At 39.6% G+C, this 17,755-nt stretch overlaps 1 protein-coding gene across 1 annotated transcript in view; it reads right to left on the reverse strand.

The window, feature by feature from the left end:
* GNB5 (G protein subunit beta 5) overlaps window positions 1-17,755 on the reverse strand; it is a 38,338-nt gene that overhangs the window by 10,691 nt on the left and 9,892 nt on the right. Inside the window, exons 3-7 of the mRNA XM_075273472.1 lie at window positions 16,777-16,888; window positions 6,763-6,899; window positions 4,680-4,721; window positions 1,870-1,946; window positions 1,416-1,548 (exon numbers count right to left, since the gene is read on the reverse strand). Coding sequence (XP_075129573.1) covers window positions 1,416-1,548; window positions 1,870-1,946; window positions 4,680-4,721; window positions 6,763-6,899; window positions 16,777-16,888 — 501 coding nt within the window. The remainder of the gene's footprint in view (window positions 1-1,415; window positions 1,549-1,869; window positions 1,947-4,679; window positions 4,722-6,762; window positions 6,900-16,776; window positions 16,889-17,755) is intronic.

Below are 17,755 nucleotides of genomic sequence, written 5' to 3' on the forward strand. Positions count from 1 at the left end.
TAATATTAATATTCTATCGATTCGAACATTGGATGTTAAAATGTAACACAGTGAGAGAGATTTATTAAAATGGTCTAAAAGCAAAACTGTATTAGCTGCCCATAGCAACCAATCACAACACAGCTTTCATTTTGTATTCTGCTCCATAAAGATGAATGAGTTTGGGTGAAATACAGCAGGGTTTATGTTTTGACACCACATGGAATAGTGCAGAGATATCATTTCATGCAGTTGGATGAAAAATACAAATGTGTGCCATGAAAATGGCCACTTTATTAGAGACCCTCCCTTTTCACAAGCTTTCCTGTACATAAATAAAACAAGTGATCCTAGACTGGAGAATGAAATCAAGTGGCCACATTTTCCATGGATCACTTTCAGTGTGAATCAGTATTAACATAAGAAAATGAGGCAATGTCAGCAACTTCGCATGAGGAATGGTCATCGATGCTACGCTAGTCGTGGCCTGTATTGCAAAAACTTACAAGATTGTGGCATTTTCTAATGCAGTGGCACAGATATTCTGAGAATGGTGTGCTGACTACAAGTTTGAATGCTGAGACTCCAGGGGTCAAAAGAGCACAGAAAGTGGATCACTGAGCATTGGAAAACATCACCTGATCAAATGAACCCAGATTTCTCTTACACCATAGTGATGGGGGGTCAGAAGCATGAATCAATTCCCCCTACTTGTGTGAACAGTTCAGGCTGGGGGAAGTTGTGCAGTGGTGTGGGGAATGTTTCCTTGGCACACCCTGAGTCCTCTGATACCTATGAATGCCACAATGGTTTCGAAAAGCCAAAAGGAGGTCTAGAGTACTACTAGATGGTCGCCATTTACTGTGTGTCTACATATTTACAATAGACTTTCATCATGTCAGGTTTATAGCTCCCTGTCTAGGTTTGGTTACAAAATATTTGGAGTGATCTAGTTGACTATTACAGATAACTATAAACCTATTTTTCCACAGTTTTTTTATGAGTAAGTATGCTTTCCAGATTGTAAATAAGGATAATATTAGCTGGGAAGGTGTTCTGACTGTGTGCAATACATTTCATTTCTATATTTTGGTGTGTACCATGTATGTTTATTATTTGTTCAGTTAGTATTCAGCTGCCGATATGCAAACATATCAAGATGCCTAAGGCTGGGTTCACATCTGCGCCAGAGTCTCCATTATCTGCTAGGGTGCACCTTGGGATGTATTACTTGCTAAGCTCCTCTCTACTACCTGCACCTTTTTGGATACTTTGTTCTGGCTTTTTTGTGGTTCTCTGCAATAGCTAAATAACAAGAAAACTATGGGAACATATTACAAGCTTCAGTGGTGTGTAGAGTAGTCTGGAGCACAAATGGCTGAGCTTATAAGAGAGCGAAGCACTATACACATCATCACAAATACAACCTTATTTACCTGCATGTCTGAGTTAGTGAAGCTGCAGGCAGACAAGTAGTTGGTGTGCATTGCCACTGACTTCTTCTTAGCAGCCATATTTTCATTTTTATCAAATGTTAGCGGGTACACTGAACACTTATTGTCCAAACCTCTGAAATCATGAAAACACAAAAGTAAATAAGCAACTGAACTTTACACAGGATTTCTATACTACATCACAAAATGTAGAGCAAGTGTGAGTATTAGGTTTTTATTCCTTACAGAAAAGTAGTCTTCTAAGGGGTTGTCTAGTCAAAGAACATGGCCAATAGGTATAATATATGGTGGAACTGAAAATGTGGCACTAGAAATCTGGTCTGTATAAGGTGCTGATCTTATTAAAGAGGTGGAGAGGTTTCAATATATAGTCTTGTCTTTATTTTCATGCATAACACACAAGTATATTCAGTAGCATTAAACGTGCAGAACTTACCCACAAGCAATGGCGCAGCCAGAAGGGGCATATGCACAGGCCATCACCCAGGTGCACGGCATGGTGACCGCATGCTCCTACACAGTAGGTAACAAACATTAGCACTTTGTGACTTTTTTTAATCTCGGTTTATTGAAGAAGGTAAAACAAACACATGGTATCATAGGAACCAATTTTTCTCTTTTACCAAAACCGTAACAACATAATGGATTAAATCAATAGTACTTAAATAAGCTATAAATAAATAAACACACAACACAACCAAATTCTTTAGTGGATAATAATTGGCCACGGTGTTTATTAAGGTTACAATAATTTAACCATGAATAAATAAATCAATAAATAATTAGATTAAATAAATAATTAAATAAACAAAAACCAATATAAATAATTTTAATAAATAACGAAATAAATAATCATATTAATCAATAAAATCAATCAATCAATAAAATTCAAGTCCAACCAGCATAAGCTGATCGACTAACCACCTTCAATAAACACCATGACGATGAGTTCACTACATCTTAACCAATAGGGTGGGCGGGTGGGGGCTTGCTTGAAGATCACGTCGCGAATGCCCGAACAGCTGATTGCCGGCTTTTTATATTCAAATTTCGCGCCAAAACACCTGATCTCTCCAATCAGCTGACGGAATCCCAGAACAGCTGATTCAAGACCACGCCCACTTCGAACGTTCTAGAAGACCCCGCCAGCTGAGAGGGATGACCTGAACTTGACCCTGACTCCCTGAGGTAAGTAAAAAATGGCGGGAAAAAATTACCTGACAGAAATTAAAAAGGGGAAATAATGAATGAGAGAAACTTTTAACCGGATTAAAATTAAACTGTAATAATTTGTCTTTATGGTTCCATGATGCCATGTGTCCCCCGAGCAATTAGTGCTCTGGGGGGCCCTGTCATTAGCATAGTACCAAACAGGTAATATACAGTGGACAGCGAAATGTACATGTGTACATGACAGGAGCATACCTGAAAAGGAACAAGGAAAACAAAGAGAACCAAATAAAAGAAAAACAAAGGAAATCTGTCACTTGCCACCTCCCAATCCAGATTGGATCAATCAAAAGACCCACTTAATGCCAGCGTTCCAGCAACGCCCGGTAGCCATACCAGTACAATATCTCATACATATTCATAAATAATACACCCAAATAAGGAAGTGGGACAATATAAAGGGACACTGCTAGTCAAGTTTAAAGAAGGACATGGATACTCCAGCCTATCCCTTATGCCTCTGGCAAGGTGTCTACAGATGTTCGCAAGGATGGGGCAGTATACTGGGTAACAGGGGAATTAAACCAAGGCTCCATACTTTGTGGAATTATTGAGGGCATCCTCTTCCTTTGTGCAATCTGGTTAAAGGTTAGGATGGAATTAAAATTAAAAGGTTTTCTCCACATCGTCACTGATGGGGTTTGCGGTGCCATTCAATGTAATGCAATGGCTTTCCTAGCATAAAATAAGGACTCCCTCAAAAAGACTCTGACATAGTGCTGTCAAATCTCCTCACCCAGAATGCCAAAAAGGCACCACTTTATGCCTTTAATTGCATAAAAAGGCAGAAGATGGTTTATATTTAAGAGAAAAAATACTTCCCTTCCTGTCACAACAATAATGAGATTCTAATCATAGTAAACACTTTCTGTATGATAATAGAAAAGTCATAGAACGGAAACCTTCATATTATACATTATGATAACTTATATATTATATTATATAATTTTCTTTATTTACTATACAAAGTACTGTGCCTACTAGCCCCATAAACAGGAACGTAGTTATGGGGGGTGCAGAGGTAGCCGTTACAATGGGCTCTTGAGTTTGGAGGGGCTAGAAAACAGTCACATAAGAACAGACCAGTATTATAACTGGCCCATGGTTACATATTGTATACAAACATGTATTTTAATCTGTGCAAAAATCAGGAAGTAAAAAAATAAAAAAAATCAGAATCACAATCATGAGCTATCGTGAACGTGATCTGCATAATCTGAACCCATAGTGGCCGTCCTGCTTGTACAAGTGGAACACACACTGTTTACCTGTGCAGCCACAAACACATGACAATAATATTTTACAACACTGGCTCTATGGCTTTTGACTGATCAGCATGCTCCTTGCCCATGTGAATACACCCTAAATTTGTCACCAATTGAGCCAAATTGATGTAATAAAATGCTGAGGTTGCACTATGTAATACAATGGGATGAAAGAATACAGTCTTTGAGGAGAGGCTGTAAAGACTGTAATACTCATGTTATTCTTTATATAGAACTAAAGAGTGTGTCAGCTGTATATGAAGTCAGAGCTTTCATGTGGGAAATGTAAGATAAATGTGGATTATATATACACAGGTGACATTGTCCTATAAGTTTCCTCAATGACATCACAACTAAGTGTAATAGCGTTTTGGGGTTAGTGGGTTAGTTTTTACCATGTCTTATTGTGCATTGATTCATGTTCTACCAGCTGTAACTATAGAGCTTACATCTAGTAATACCCAGTATAAATGCTATTATTAATTGTGGATGGAAGTGGGACACGCTCTTATGGCTCTTATGGGGTTTATAATGCCCCTTCTGATAAAAGCTCAGCATTATAGCTGTTAAGATGGATAATAAGATATATTGGTTTCTACTTTAGATCTGGCTTCATAGAATATGACATTACACATGTTATTAAAGCATACTGACAAATAGATATGTTTTCATACAATTTATTTATTATTGCTCCCGAGATTAAACCTGTGTTTATAGGGTCATATCTATAGGCTGTGCAGATGTAACTTACCTTATTCGTAGTAAAAGCATCCCACACAATAACTTTTCCATCCTACATAAGAAATAAAAGATATAGGTCATTATAAAAAAAAAAAAAAAAAAATGTTTCTTGTCAGACAATAGAGGAAGTAAATGAACAAAACTAAAACATCTGCATCTTCCTGAACTTTTCTCTCTCCTGTGCAGTATCTGTGCCCAAATAGCCCAGAAACTATATAAGCAGTTATAACAATATCATTCAGTGCCAGGGTCTCCCCGGCTTCATACAAATACATGCAATATTAGATATATCCTGTAGATGTTCAGTACAGCATTAGTTTTTACAAGCTGCGGGACCTTTAAGGAGTTGTCCAGATAAAATGATATTTCTACACTAAGCTAAACACCCTCCCTCGCCTACCTTCTAACTTACTTGCTTTACGGAAAATGTATATTTATGCAGTCACTTGACCACTACTGGTACATTTTCAGATTTCTCCAGTGACAATCCATTTGCAGGCGTCTGCCAGTGTCTGCACAATAGAGTCAGAGTGCCAGCTATAGCACATTACGAAACGACAGCTCTATCCAGGTGCCGGCAGGTTTTAAGAAAAGGAAAAGGGGACCCCCTGAAGGAAGTGATGTCCCATGCACAAAAGATCTGGACAGGAAGACAAGTAAGTATGATGAGGTGGGTTGAGTTAGTTGGGAAGGGCTAGTAGTGGGTGGGCTTGCTAGGGAGACAGGGAGGGAGAGAGGGAGCTAGTGTTAATCAGCTCTGAGTGAAGTGCAATACATCATGGTAGTTGTAGGAAAACAGAACGGGAAACTACCCATGTAAACAAAAGCAGAAGATGACAAGAGCTCCCAGAGAAGCCGAGAAATCACTCAAAACACTGCTAAAGGGATTTGGTTGCACTTATTAACCTATTAATAGTACTAACTGATCTTTTATTAAAACTTTGTTTTTTGTTTTTCTAACAAATCCCATCCCCACAGTGTGGTAAAATACATGCATTGGACATGCTGTGATTTACAAAAGCGTTGCAGTTTTGGAAATCACAGCATGTCAATTATAACTACAAAAACGCTGACAGCTTCCCTATAGGTATAGCTGAAGCAGAAAGTCCACAGAGGAAACCTCTGGAAACTTTCTGTGAAAAGAGCTGTGGGAAAAACCACAATGTACTGCTGCTGTGGTTTTTCCTGCAGTGCATTTTTGCTCTGGCCTGCTACATGGGTCCTTAAACTCACATAGTTTTTCCATGGCGTTTTTTTCTTGGAAAAAAATGCCATAAAAATGGCTGTATTGCTTAGTGTTTTTTATGTCATCTTGTTTTATTCACACAGCATTTTTCCTTTTTATTTTTTTCTGGAATTTTTCCTGTAATGAAATCAAATGGAAAACACCTGAAAAAATGCCATGGCCAGAGCCTACTGCCGTGTGAATAAACTCCAGCAAATATATATAAAAAACATTACCAAGTATGTAAGGTTATTTCATAATTTCTAATAAAATACTCTTCATATCTGAAGAAGAAGCCAGAGGAAGTTTCGAAACGTCATATTCTGTCATCTTTATGAGTTAGCCATTAAAAAAGGTATCACCTGCTGAAGACTTGCAAGTTTTTTTGTTTTTTATATTTCATAACCACTGGCTAACACAGTACAAAAACAAACATTTTCCTTATACCTAATAAAATAGTCTGAAACGTCTAATGTTGTCAAAAATGGAAAAAGAAAAAAACATCTGTGTGAAACCAACCTTAGGCTAAGGCCACAAGTAGTGAAACACAGCTAAACGAAATCTCCTTTACTTTGCTGGTACTGTAAAACGCAGCATTTCTCTGTTGCATTTCCACAACAGCAAAAAAACACTGCGTTTCCGCAACGTGCAGTCTGAGCCTCATACAGAACTTTGTTGTCTAGCATTACTTCTTGCCCAGTGATATAATACAGACAAGGAACCACATCTGTTAATGTTGGTAAAACCACAAATACGTCACATACATGAATCATACAATTGCTGACTGCTGGACAAACATCATTTTGTCAGTATTTTTATCCATGATTCTCAGTCACACCCATATTATGTAAGTTTGTGCTTTATTTACCTGAGATGAGCTGACAATCCTTCTCTTGTCTTTACACCAGTCCATGCAGAGCACTTTATTACCGTGGCCTTTCAGGGTCCTCCTTGTTTTCATGACAAACTGGCCAAGAGACTCCACCCGTTCAGCCACTTGGTGTACTAGGAAAAAGTATATAAAAATATCTCTTAAGTACCACTGTAGTATCAAAGAAGATCTCCATCAGGTCAGTAGTAATATTTTAAACCATGTGGTCATCACCTTATACGTGGCGTTATATTTACAGTACAACCAGTGAGCTATATTTCCCTATATATCTTACAAATCCCAATACATTAATACATTTTAACAATCGGTTGGTCAACCACTGATAGGTTAAACAGGTCAAGATGAAGAGAAACCAGCAGACGTACAGTATGGAAGTGATAGTTTGGTACTGATATTTAACCAGTCAGCATTAATAACATATATGTAAGAAAGCATCATTAAAACTAATTATTCTCATTATATCTACAGATCATAAATCTCTTGTTTATTGCGTTAACCAGATTATCACCTCACATTACCTATCCTATTGTAATCCTGGACATACACAGACAGTAACACCAACATATATGCCCCATGTGCCTTTCCCTGCAATAAGAGATTATGTTCTTAGGTTTTATTACTGATCTATGTTGATCTATAGGGAGCTACCATCGAAAAGGTTGTGCCAGAGAAAGTTCCTCTTTTCCACCAATAAAGTCTGATTTGCATATTCCTTACCCAGAATTCTTAATAGGGCCTACATGGTCTAAGTCCCTATACCGTACTCCCTAATGAGACATTACCTCTTCTGACCCAGGTCTTAGACCTCTTAGGGCTCATTCACACGGGGCAAGAGGGGGCGGATTTTAGCGCTGAATCCAGTTGTCAGAATACGCCCCCTCACAATGGAGGTCTATGTAGATCGCTAGCTTAAAGAAGCGAGCTGCCCTTTCTTCAGGCAGATTCCGTGGCTGATTCAGCCCCGGCGTCCGCCTCACGGCAGCAACCTCCGGACTAGGCCCATTCATTTGGGCCTACTCTGGAGCAGGAAGCCGGGACTGTCGCGTCACAATCAGGATCAAAATCCGCCAATCCACTGCCTGTGTGAACTAGGCCTAACATAGCAAGCCATTATTTCTTAAAGCAAGCCTTAATAGAATGGTTAAAAATACAGTATATAGTCCCCCCCATCACATAAACCTCATTATCATATGCATTTACACTTAACCCAATAATAACCCGATGCATTTTGCACTAAATATTACAAGTGTAGTTTCATCTGGTGTAAATACATTGTGGAAGGAATTTTTTCACTCATGTTCCTACTGACAAACCCAAAGCATTATGGCAACGCAGTGTGTCTACCTCTCCCTCGCTACTGAGCAAGCAGCACTTTTCTCTCTGCATTTTTCGTGTGGAAATCACACAGACCCCATTATAATCTATGGGGTCCGTGGATTTCCTTAGGTAACCGCATTTTTATGTGAATAGGTTTTCATTCCGGCGGATTTCCCAAATAAAAACCCGAACGCAGATGTGAACCAGGCCTTAGAAATATAACTTTACATGAATGGTGATATTTGGTTGTCAACAAGATCTATAAATTAATTTGGTTGTTGACAAGTACTACATGTCAAAAACAATGAAGTAATCATAAAAGGGAAGAAACCCCATGATGTATTAGGTCAGTTTCCTGGAAGAGAGAATTAATCACAAGATGTAATAGCATGTCATGCGGTTATAGGGCGATGGGGCAATATCAGCCAGCTATGTCTGGAACAAGGTCAACTAGTCAACTTCAAGGTTCATGACCAAATGTATGTATTATTTTGTATGAAAATATTAAAAGTCAAGATAGAAGAGACAGAATGCCAGATTATACCAGAAAGATTTATGGAATGACATTGGCATCCCTGATGGACTGTGGCCTACCAAGGTTATGTAATAATAGTATAGTACTAATCCTGTACGTATCCGCAATTCTAGATTAAAATATAGTTTGCCATGTAAATTTGTCAGGAATAGCACAAAGGCTCTACCTTATTGGACTCTATTAAATACTGATATTAAAAATCCTTGCCACTAGACTAAGTAAAGTCAATCAGACAATTGTGAAAAAAAAACAAGAAAAAAAAAAAAACTGGCTTTATGTAGGGGAAAGCGAACTGTTTCAATCTTAGAAGGTTATATACTAACTTTCAACTGGACATGAGGGCCGAGAAAGACAATTCTCTCTTTAGATGCAAATAAATGTATTTACTAAGAGAATAAAATAATTATTGAGGAATGCGGAAAACCTTGGTTTGATGGTTTAAGTTGGGGCAAATATTTACACCCTTTCCTGCCATAATAATATATATATAGAGGGTATTTGGTATTTTGGGAGATCCAGTACTTACTCCACTCTATAATGAGCCATACCTGGTTCATGTCAATTAATTTTTTTTAATTTTTTTTTAATGGAGTCCATTTTTACATAATAAAAGTTATGTTTAATTTCAATGTATTTACTTCTCTCAGTGAATATGTTTTTGGTCTCCAGTATGCCCACAGTGAATTCAATTAGATGAAAATAAAGCCTTTGATTATATGAAATTCCATTTTCTATGACTATGACAAGTGTTGCTTTTTATTTGTTGGATTCAGCTTTTGTACTCTGATCCTATCGTACATGTATTAGTGAATGGAGAGTACACAGATCAATATAAAGTGAATAGAGCTAAGGGCTCATTCACACAGGGCAAGAGGGGACGGCTTTTGGCGCTGAATCCACCTCAGAATCCACCCCCTGACAACAGCAGTCTATGCAGACCGCTAGCTAACTTTTTTCTGTGAGCGGGAACATGCCGAGCTGCCCTTTCTTCAGGTGGATTCAGCCTTGCGGCAGAACACTCCAGCCTAGGCCCATTCATTTGGGCCTACTCCAGAGCGGGAAGCCGCGACAGTCGCGGCAGGAGTATTTTGGTTGTATTCTGACGCGGCTTCCTGCGTCAAAATGAGGACCAAAATAAGCCCCCCTTGCCCCGTGTGAACTAAAGAGAGACAGGGCTGTCCAATCTCACCTCTACTCTTTGTAAGTACGATTGAGCCTATTGTGATAGCTGTGCGGTAGGATAAGAGGCATTCTTTTCATTCTGTAGAGAAAATGTCTTTTAATGCAGATAACACTTTGTTGTATCTGGGAAACCCAATTACAACATTACCCTTTATAGTAGAGTCATTATCTATAACTGGAGCAATATCGGTCTTAGAATTAACTGGAGGAAATTGGCACTTTTGCCACTGTTGGGGGGATCCAGTCAGAGCAATTACACTTTTCTATACAATCTAACTTTTGTTTAATAGGAATGGTTATCTCAGGGCTAGTTTGTAGGATTTCATACCGTAGGCCTTATTCACAAATCCGCAATTCACAGACACCATACATATCACTTCATTGCATTGTGTTCATTCAGACGTGATTGTTGCTTTGCGAATACCAATAAAACTCTATGGGTTCGTGAAGAAGAAATTGGATAACATCTGTGTCCACAAAAAAAAAAAAAGAGTTGATCTACTTTTTTGATATGAGAAAAGCGAATAAACTATAGAAAACACACCCCCTGAAAAAGGATAAGATGAAGTGCTGTCTGTGAAAAGCAGAGAATTCTCCGCAGATGTGTGAATGAGGCCTTCAGGTCCCTGATAAAGATCCGAGTGTCCATAAAGAATTTATTAATATCACTAATAAAAATGCAAAATAATTGTAATTAAGTAACAAATAATAGAGTAATTTATATTTAAAGTAGAACAGAAAATAACAATAGAAAATAAAGGGATGAGAAGTGCTGACTGCAAAGAAGTGAGCAATGTTTGGCTATGACATAACATAACACACCCATTCCAGATCAATATTCTTCACACCCAGATACAATAGTAATCTGGCGTTACGCAATTGTTGCATAACAATTCTATTGTGAGATGTTATCAGGTTCATCACTTAGTAACCCGGCAATAATCCTAAATTAGTTGTTTTTAAAATATTGACAATCCTGGAGGAAGTGTTTTATGTCAGCAGTGACATAGCATTCTTCTAGTGAGCAGTCACATAGACTGCAAGTGATTTCCTACCACAACAGCGACCTACTTCTGTGTACAGTCCTATAGCATTTCTGCTGTGGATATTTTTCTACCTGCAACTGGACATGGACCTCCCTCCCCTCGGCCCCTGGAGAGGGTTACAGCTTTCCCACTTCCTCTCCTCTTTCCCTGATCCAGGTGATTTTGACAGGCCCCTCACGGGTTTTGAGAAGGCCTGTATTGGCTCTGGCCTCCTGCGTCACTCCCTGTCGGAGTTCTACACGGCGTTGGTTTCCCCTTCTCCGGACCACAGACCCCCTTTTTTATCCAGATGGGAGGCCAATCTCAATCTATCCTTTTCGGATGTGGACTGCTCTAGGATCTTGGAACTTGCCCACAAAAGTTCTATGGCTTGTAAGTACCAAGAGGCGGGTTATAAGATCCTTACTAGATGATACCATGTCCCTTCCATCTTGCACAAGTTCTTCCCATCTGCCTCCCCTCTCTGCTGGCGCTGTGGTTCGGAGGAGAGGACCCTCCTTCATGTTTTCTGGTGTTGCCCAGCTCTGGAATTAATTCTGGGATGGTGTCCATCGTTTGACGTCCCAGATCTTTCAAACTACTCTTCCTAATACATCGGCTTGTTTTCTGATACCTTTCTGGTATCCCCCGCCGAGCCTATTGTAAATCAGCGATTCGACACTTAATGCGGCCAGGGCCTGTATCCCGGCTCTGTGGAAGTCTCCCAACCCTCCGTCTCTTCGCCATTGGCTCCGCAAGGTAGAGGACATCCAATCTATGGAGGACCTTACGGCGTTTCTTCGTGACACCCACGAGGCTTTCTTGAAGGCCTGGACCCCCTGGATCCTTTTCCAGGGGTCCCAGCCATACAGGGATATCATGGGCTAGGCTCGGGTGGTTTGGTTCCGGCCCTACCCCTCACCCTTTTGATTTCCTTCTATCTCCCTTTTTGTCCTCTCTCACTTTCCCTCTCTTCTTCTTTTTCTACTTTCTCCTCTCTGTCCCCCTTGGCTCTCTCCTCTACTCCCCTTTCTCCCCTGGACCTCTTTAGCGGCGACGGCGCCTCTACGAGTTGTTGGTTGTAAAGAGGTCCTGTCTCCATGTTCTGTAATCAGTATTAAGTTTATGGGCCCTTTCTGTTATTTTGGGCCCTTCTGGTCCTGCTCATTACTTGGTTATTGTATTGGTCTGTTTTTCCCTTCTGGTTAATTTTGTGTTTATAAATAAAGAATTTATAAAAAAAAAAAAAAAAAAAAAAGACGGTTTACAGTTTGTAAAATATCTTCTGGTCTGATAAAACAAAAATGTAGCCATAAAGACCATCGTCACGTGTGGAGGAAAAAGGGAGAGGCATGCATGCCAGAGAACACCATCCCAACCATGAGGTATCAGTATGGCGTGAGAATGCTTTATTGTAGAAGAGACTGATGCACTTTATAAAATATATGGCATTATGAAGCAAGAAAATATGAAGCAAGAAAAGTGTGATATTAAAGCAATATCTCAAAACATCAGCTAGGAAGTTAAAGCTTGGGTTCAAATGGACAAGCATACTTCTAAAGGTCATTAAAGTGAAGATACAGGAGTGATTGTCACAGAGCCTCAACCCTATAGAAAATATATGGGCAGAACTGAAAAAGTGTCCAACCAAGGAAGCCTAAACTAGACATTGGCCACCTGTGAGGTCAATGACAAACATTTGGGCACTGTCCAGCTTTTTAGTTGACCTCCAAGCACAAGACTAACCTCACAACTTTGATGGTAAGAAAGACTGAGGTAGGGGGTTGGGAAATCAAACTTCCTTAAACTGAAAGTCTTAATGAGATAATTTCCTAATGTTTCAAGGATCTGTGCAATACAGTATTTTATCTTTTATATCCTTCCTGTGTTTCACCAACGGATGTCTGAGAAATGACTCTGAAACTAATAGAGATACTGAACTAGTTTAACAAAAACAGCAATAAGTTATAATAAGTTACACAGAGAAATGTGACATGATTTTATCTAGTATATTATTATATTATTATTTCTAGCATATTAATAACCTCCATAAAGTGTAATGTTTATGTTATGTGAGGACCTAGTCGTATAGGCTTTCATAGACTAGGACTACTTGAGCAAACTCTCTTAACTATCTTGGCCCAAAAGAGAATCCATTTCTGGATAGCCATCACTCTGCTAGGAATGGTGGGCTTATTCTCATAATAGTTTCCAGAGATCAGACATTTAAGGCATATCCAGTCAATATACTATAAATGCTACTCCTTTAAATGGTCACTACAGTTTCAAAACTACTTAGTCTCATTTCATAGAACATGTGATTCTGGACCAAAATGTAATATATTTTAGTAGAAAATGTTACTGTTATCTGCCTGAAAAACCTCTCTAAACAAATCTACGGCAGTGCTAAATCCTCACTGTTCCCATAGGCACCTTTTGTTAGCTTTATTTTTCTTGCTGCTCCTTGTTTCATTGTTATTTATATGCAGCGAATCTGAACAAACTACAGTTCCCATGATTCATCTCCCTGCTCTCATTCTCTGTGAATTCTCCATTCTCCCCTGCAATGACATCACAGGTAATAAAGCACTCCCTTATCTGAGGCACATAATACTGTGATGTTTTGGTTGTGCTCTCACTACCCCTGTTCCCTGTGAGTGGCAAATGAACCTTCACAGCAACCTGTGACCTCAGATATAGGAATGATTTATTACCTGTGATTTCATGAGAAGGAGTGCGCAGAGAGATACACCATGGGAAATGTAGTTTGTTCATACATTCACTATATGTAAATAACAGGAGCAGCAAGAAAAAAGCCAAGAAAAAGTGCACAAGGGAATAGTGAGTATTTAGCATTGCAGTGATGCAGATAATTTTTGGAAACTGGATAACTACTTTAAGCTCTGTAATGTCAGAAGAGTGGTGTCATGCAGGGGGTGCCATTCAGAGCTCCAATCAGAGGCCGCCAGTGTCAGAGCGCTGAATCACACCCCCTTGTCTGCTTCTGCCTGACACCGCCCTCCTGACAGTACAGAGACTAAATAGCATATCAGGCGCCAAAATTAACAGCATTGATTGCTCAGGAATGGTGGGGCCTAGAGAAAAGAAATCCAACTGTGCCAGAATCAGTGGAGCAGCAGCTAATACATAATGTAAAGAACTGGACTTGTTGTAGGTGGTGAAGTGTCCTCTTTATGTTATATTTTTTTTTAGTTATATTCTTCACTGTACATATGAACCTGCAGCTAATGTGTCCACAGCACATTACATACATAGGCACATCTGAACACCAGAGGCTTGCCATGCTAAAATGGGACAACCTTTCATTATACTGTCCCTATGCCAAGTTAACCCATTTTTACAAGTGTTTGGGTGCACTCTTTTATCTTGTCACATTTACCAGGCATTTTTTCTGGCATCCTTCAGTTCTTGTAGAGAAACGCTAAATTGCTACAGTCTGAAAAAATTACCACAAAGCTCAAAAGACAGCAGAAACCAAAATGGTTTGTAAATGCAGCCACATTGGTGTCCAGAACAGTTTTTACATTTTAGCCCCTGGATCATTCCCCACCAGGAGCACATGTGCAGGGCAGGGCATTTTTAAATTGCATATTCTACGCCAAATCCTGTTGCAAATCTTATAGTCTGGAAGGATATTTAGGGTGGAATAACCCTGCAGAATATGTGTTGCTACATCTTTCTGAAATGCATATAACTGTCTGTTAGCGAAAAGCTCTGTCACTACCCTGGTTTGGAAATTTCACATCAACTTTCCCCTATTTAGGTCATGCCATATTATGTTTCACATTTATCATGGCCCACTAGACAACAGGGCTTTTTTGGGCCATATGACGTTATTATTGTCTGCTTTTTAATACCTCTGTTACTGTTGCTGTGCACATATTCCCATCTGACCTACATGTACAATGAAATGTGCTCAGGGCAAGCCTCTCCAAAAAGATGTGGTGAAAGGAAAAGACTGACAGTACTAAAGATAATATGGGTCACTAGTACCTCTAAGATATACTACGTGCACCCTATTTTAATAATAGAGGCCATGCTTCCTTTGTTCAGTACACACTATACAAGCTGAAAAGCACCATAGCTGGGTTGCACAGACTTGAATATATTTTGTCAGGCCTTGACCTTGACTTAGATGTCAGATTTACTCTTCTATGATAAAATACAGCTGTTTCTAATTAAGGCCTGGTTCACATTTGCTTTTGGTAATCCGTTCAGGAAGTCCGCATGGGGACCCCCCGAAAGGACTACCAAACACATTAGCAAGCAGTGAGCTTAAGAAAGCACACGGACCCCATAGACTATAATGGGGTTCGTGTGTTTTCCACACAGTGTCCGCATGGAACAGGCAGAGAGGAAAGTAGATCATAAACTACTTTCCTCTCCGCATGACTCATGCGGAGACCGCGCGGAAAACACACAGACCCCATTATAGTCTATGGGGTCCATGTGCTTTCATTGCTCACCGCTTGTCAATGCGTTCGGTAGTCCGTTCGGGGGGTCCCCATGTGGAATCCCCGAACAGATTACCAAAAGCAAATGTGAACCAGGTCTAATCGACTTGTGTTCAGACTGAAAACTTCCTGGACATACACTTGCCATTTTTTACACTACAACTACTGGATTGTACAATAATCAACCAAGAATTTCTTATGAGCAAAGAGGAAGAATTCCATTGGTCTATTCCACTGATCCAAAAATATCCTGGCTTCAATGGTCCGATACTGAAAAATATTGTATTGTTTGTCTAATGCAGGGATTTATTTACCCTCCTGAATCTCTTGCACGAGAGGTAAAAACACACATGGACATTATGGACGTTCCCTCCTATGATACTAGATGCACCCCCTCCAATGACATCATCTCTTATAAAATGCCAACATCCCTGTGGACACATAAGACAATGTACTTAGCTACCATTTCCTGATGTCATCACCTCAGTGTAGGCAGTATCCCTAAAGTCAACCTTGATGGTGTGATCACACCTGTGGTCTCATAAATGAAGCCTAAGGGTCCACTCACACAGAGGAAAATGGCGTTTTATTTGGCACTGAATGTTCAGCGCCGAAAAAAAGCCTCCCATTAACTTCAATGGGTGCCACTAGCTTTTTTTTTCCCACTAGCGGAATTTTCTGCTAGTGGCTTCTCTATAGGAATAACGGGAGCAGATAGTTGAAGAAATCCTCTGCAGACTTTCTGTGAAAAGCGCAGCAAGAAAAATCATGATGTGTTGCCATCGTTGGTTTTCCTGCAGTGCTTTTTTGCTGCGGCCATAGCCTTAATACAATTTTGAATTTAGTGTTGAAATCTGTGCGGCTTCCTAGTCTCTGTGCATCACTGTGTGTTTTTCAGTATTATGTTCCTTAGGAACGGATGACATATTGCTACTTTATCAAAGTAATGGTGACAACTTTTGTACAGTGCTGTTGAATATGGTGGTGACAGATCAGCAATATAAAACATATAATAATAATACAAGAGATCTCGTGTTTTGTGGGCAGATCAGCAGTGGCCGGGTAATGTATCACAGTTATTAGTTATAATTTCATCATCTGTTCCAGATAATATAATAAAATAGCCTATGTTGTGTTGTTATTGTATTTCTAAACATCCCCCTCCGCGTAGTACCATCTGATTCACCAGTCAGACCTCTATATAGAACAGTCTGGACTGCATGACTCATGACATGTACGTGTGGATATGACAGTAATCCTGGCAAACAAGTAGTAGTGAGGCCACACAAGGAATGGTCAGGTACAGTGCATGGGGCGACACATGGCAGGCGTGAGGATGATATTCCACATCTAGAACCCTACAAGCAGATCTGATCCTTACAGAAGACATCAGCCTGCCCTCCTGTCATGTCCCCAGCTCTGATCCCTCACAATGCACAGACACAGACATACGTACACTCCACATCATGCAGCTTGGCTCTCTCTTCCTCCAGCTTCCCTTTCAGGCTTTCTGCCTCATTCTTCAGGGAGGCCAGGGTCTCGTTCTCTTGCAGTCCCTCGGTTGCCATCTTGAGATAAACAAGAGAGAGAAGGTTGGAGGAGAGGAGAGGAGGGAGGTGGAAGTGGAGCAGTGTATGATGGGGATGGCTGCACTATCAGGGATGCTGGAGCAGCTGCTGCTTGGCTGGAGACAAGACTTTTTTTTTCTAACAAGAATAGCTTTATTTGGTCAAATACAAAAGAGCATTTTCTTATGTTTTGCTATTTGTAGATTAGTTAACAACATGTTACCACCAATATTACATCACAATACACTATAATATTATATCACTACAGTATACACAATATATTGTATTTCTAAATATTATATTCAGAGCATATAGTATGAATGTAGATAAAATACAATATATATATTTATATATAAAGAGAAAGAGAGTGTATATATGTATATATTCATATACACCAAGTTTATCACTATAATACATACTGATGACAATATTAGTAAAGTGCTGCAAAATATGTTGTTGCTATGTAAGGACAAGGACTGAATAGAATAAGGTAATGGCGCAGTAGTAAGCGTGTATGACCACTACTAGGGTTGAGCCGATCTTGACTTTTTAGGATCGATTTTGAAATCCGATTTCATTCGAACCTGATCTCGATCCCAATTCCGATCCCAATGCAAGTCAATGGGATTTTTTTACTAATCGGAGATTGGATTTTAAAAGCAATCCTATTCACTATACAGCATGGAATCTAAAAATTGAACGCTTTAATTGTTAGAATCCACGCTGTGTAGTGATTTTTTTTTAATCACTAAGTAGCCAGAGGATTTTTTTTAATCCTCTGGCTACTTAGTCCCCCCTGGTGTCCACTTACCTGCAGGGATGGCTGGTCCGGTGCCCGGTGTTCTCATTCTTCTTCGCCTCGCTGGC

This window comes from Leptodactylus fuscus, chromosome 5, assembly GCF_031893055.1.
Source record: "Leptodactylus fuscus isolate aLepFus1 chromosome 5, aLepFus1.hap2, whole genome shotgun sequence".
NCBI lineage: Eukaryota > Metazoa > Chordata > Amphibia > Anura > Leptodactylidae > Leptodactylus > Leptodactylus fuscus.